Consider the following 3,536-nt stretch of genomic DNA (forward strand, 5'->3'; position numbering starts at 1 on the left):
TGTGGAATATTTTCGTTATGCCGGAATGCTAGCATTTCCTAAAGGGATACTATATGGACATGCATACTTACATATATACATATATAGGGAAGTATGTTCTCTAAAGCATTTATGAAATCGGAGATGTGAGTATGAAAGGAAAACAAAATTGGCGATAAACAAAAATACAGAGTAAGGCAAAAGCATGTATACATATGTATGCACATAAATATGTACATATATAGTTATTCGCAGCTCAACGTCGATTAAGTCGCTGATAAGCAGAAACGCTGACCGCAGCAAAGTGACGTTTGAGAGTGAACCTTTGTTTAGTTGGTGATTTGATAGTGAACGATTTAGTGTGTGACTGATTGTGACAATAGACGGTACAAGTAGTAAATAAGTAGTGCATACGAAGAACGAAGAAGCAAAAAAAAAAAAAATGCTTTCGCGCACAAAATTGCTCTTAGTATTGCTATTAGCGGTAGCAACAACAACTCAAGCAGCAATAATATCGTCGCTTAGTACATCGAAAATTTCGCCGGAAATGATCAACGAACTAAAAGATTTTCTTGACCTGATACCCGCGGCCACAGTGGACGAAATCGTCGCCAAGCACTACATCATCGATTCGAATTTCCGTGAAGTGCTCAATTATCTACGCAGCACGCAATTTACAGAGCTGATGCAGCAGGCCGAGCAAATACCAGAAGTTGCCGAGATTTTGGCGTATTTGCATTTGCTTGTGCCTGATGCTGAAGCTGATGCAGTCACTTCCAACCAAGGAGGCGCCACATATGGCACGGTGAATGCGAGGTCATCCGTTGAGCAGCTGCAGCTTGAACCGCAACTCGATTTTGTATTGCTGAATGAGTTGAACGAAGAGGAGGATGAGGTGAAGAAGAGCAAGCAGGGCGATGCTGAGGCAATGCATTTGAGTTATGTTGCACTCGCCTCGCACTCAGTGCCGCCGCCACCATATGCCCACCACTTACGCACGTTTAGCAGTTTTGTGGAGGAGCTTTTGAAGCACTTGCCTCGCGACCAATACGTGCAATTGATTAATCAAAAGCGTCAGCAGAATCTAGCGTTCGCGCAATTTTATGCAGCTTTGCGCAGCGCCGAGCTGCGTCCGATGGTCGATGTAGCGTTGGTGAGTACCGACGTAAACCCGGCTGTGTGTTATGCGTCATCGGCTAGCTGGTTGGATGGCTGACTGGACTAGATGCCGATTCGGTACAGCCACCGCCTGACATATTGCAAATTGAAAAGTTTACGCATCACTGCTGATTTGTTTTTGTTCTATTTTTCTCTCTTCTATGCTTTTCACTTTGCTTTCGCTTTGCATGCCATTTTGCAGAAATCTTCTAATCTAACGACAATAATTAAAACGCTGACTTCCAACGGTGTCGATGTGCAGAGCTTGGAGGCCACTGCATTTAAAGTGATTTCCTGGGGTCCCGTACCAATAGCTGTGTCGGGTTTTAAAAGGATGCGCACTTTGGCATTTATCTGGAGCACGCATTTACAATATTGATTGAAATGAGCGCAGTGAAAGCAAGAAATTTGCTTTTCAATTGAAATAGTGCGCTACGATTTTATGCCGTTGTATGTATGTATGTTAGTATTTATAAAAAGTTTTATAAAGCTGAAAATGGAAGTAACTATCCAATAAACGACGTTGAAGTAAGCGTGCTTATAAATCAATATTTCCCAAACGTTTTTTACAAGATAATTCACAACTTTACAAAAATCAAATTTTTTACAATTTGTTAATGTTGCTGATATAAATGTGAAGTAAGGTAAGTTCTATGCTCTCATAGTCTGCGCCATGGTGAAATCATAATAAGGTGTGATCGATAGCAACATGTTTGTTGTGATTTTGACAAAGTCGGATGTCTTATTGGCGGTGTTGCCGATCCTCCTTTATATGATACTATTTGTATCGAGAAATAGTATCTCAAATCCTCTATTTTTGGTTTAAAGCATTTTTTTAAGAAATTAGTGTTTTTAGAAAATATTATTATTTAAATTGGCTGGCTTGGTAATACAAAAATCGTATGAAAATTCGATTTTTAATAATGAATAACTTTTTTTTTCATTCTCATTATATTAAACCAAATGGACTAAGGCAATTTCCTATAATGCTTGTAATGTTTTTTAGATAGATTAAAACACATTAATATGTATAACAAATAACAAGAGTTATAGGTTTATGTATGATCAAATCTAGTGGAACTATCGGTTCAAACATATAGTCAGGCTTAAAACCATATAATACACTACATTTTAAAATGGTATGCACAAACGTAGTAAAAGTTGTAAAGATTTAGTACTTTTCCTACTCCCTCTAAATGCGTGACCGGAATAGAAATGCCGAAAAAGTGCAGTGAATCTACTGATCACACCTTCTTATGATTCCACCATGGTCTAAGTTAGACATTTCAAAACAATTTCGATTTTAGTAACTACTGAAGATTATTCACTCAAAATTGACATTTACAATAATATTTAGACGAAAAATAAGAATATTATAAAAGTTTGGGAAAAGGGCGTGGCACCGCCCACTTATGATTACATACGTATATGTTCTCGGTAACCGTTCTACCAATTTGTACCAAATTCGGTACGGTTTTTGTGCTTGCCACATAAAAAAAAAAAAAAAAAAAAAAATATTGAAATCGGACTTAAATTACGGCCACTTTTCATATAACGGTCAATAAATGCTTGAAACTTCTATATTTCGAGATTTAATTCAAAATTGATACTAACAACAATCCTTTGAAAAGAAGTAATGGATTTTTGGAAAATAGGTGCTATACCGCCCACATATGACTATGTAAGTTTATCTCATTTTGTCTAACTGAACGTTCTATTGAAGATGTTTAAAATAGGGGTAAAACCGCCCCTGCTTCCATGTAGCGGCAGTTTTCGGAAAGCTGAAACACATATCGTCGTTTAAAGTACAAAGCCGCGTATCAACACAATGCAAAAACCGCGTATGTGCATAAATTATTTTCTAGTGATTAAAAACACTTATATTTCAAAATGGTTCTCTTTTCTATAATAATAATATAATAATAATATAATAAAATTATTCAATAGCATTTCTGGCTAGTATATTTCAGGGCGAATGGATAAGGTTTGAGCCAGGAGCTTGTGTGAGCAAATCTAATTTTTGGCAGCGAATGTCAATTATGTGGTTTTTCAGAATGATGAAACGCGGTTTTGTACTTTTTATTCAGTATTGTTTATTTTATATTTTGTATTTCGTATTTTTTATAACGTATTATTCATTTCATCGGAACCGGCAAAGTCAGATCAAAAGGATCGCTCAGATATGAGTTTTTTTATATAACTCCTCTATCTATATATGTATGCAGTGAAAGTAAACATTTTGTTAAGCCCCCAAACAACTAAATTAAAATAACTAAAAGTATAATTGTATTTGCGTGGTAAAATAACCAATTTTGTTACGCAAACAGCAAAACTTCCAAACATAAGCCTTTAGCATCTTTGTCCCGAACAACAAAAGCACAGGATTTAAAACTTAAATA

The 3,536-nt window shown here is 36.3% G+C and overlaps 1 protein-coding gene across 1 annotated transcript; it reads left to right on the forward strand.

Moving 5' to 3' along the window:
• Positions 1-247: 247 nt before the first annotated feature.
• LOC118755468 lies at positions 248-1,686 on the forward strand. The gene is made up of 2 exons (XM_036490299.1): positions 248-1,132; positions 1,340-1,686. The coding sequence occupies exons 1-2, from the start codon at positions 422-424 to the stop codon at positions 1,514-1,516; spliced, it is 888 nt and encodes a 295-aa protein (XP_036346192.1). The 5' UTR covers positions 248-421; the 3' UTR covers positions 1,517-1,686.
• The last annotated feature ends 1,850 nt before the right edge of the window (positions 1,687-3,536 follow it).

This window comes from Rhagoletis pomonella, unplaced genomic scaffold (genome assembly GCF_013731165.1).
Source record: "Rhagoletis pomonella isolate Grant_MI unplaced genomic scaffold, Rhpom_1.0 Rhpom_scaffold_06362, whole genome shotgun sequence".
Lineage (NCBI taxonomy): Eukaryota > Metazoa > Arthropoda > Insecta > Diptera > Tephritidae > Rhagoletis > Rhagoletis pomonella.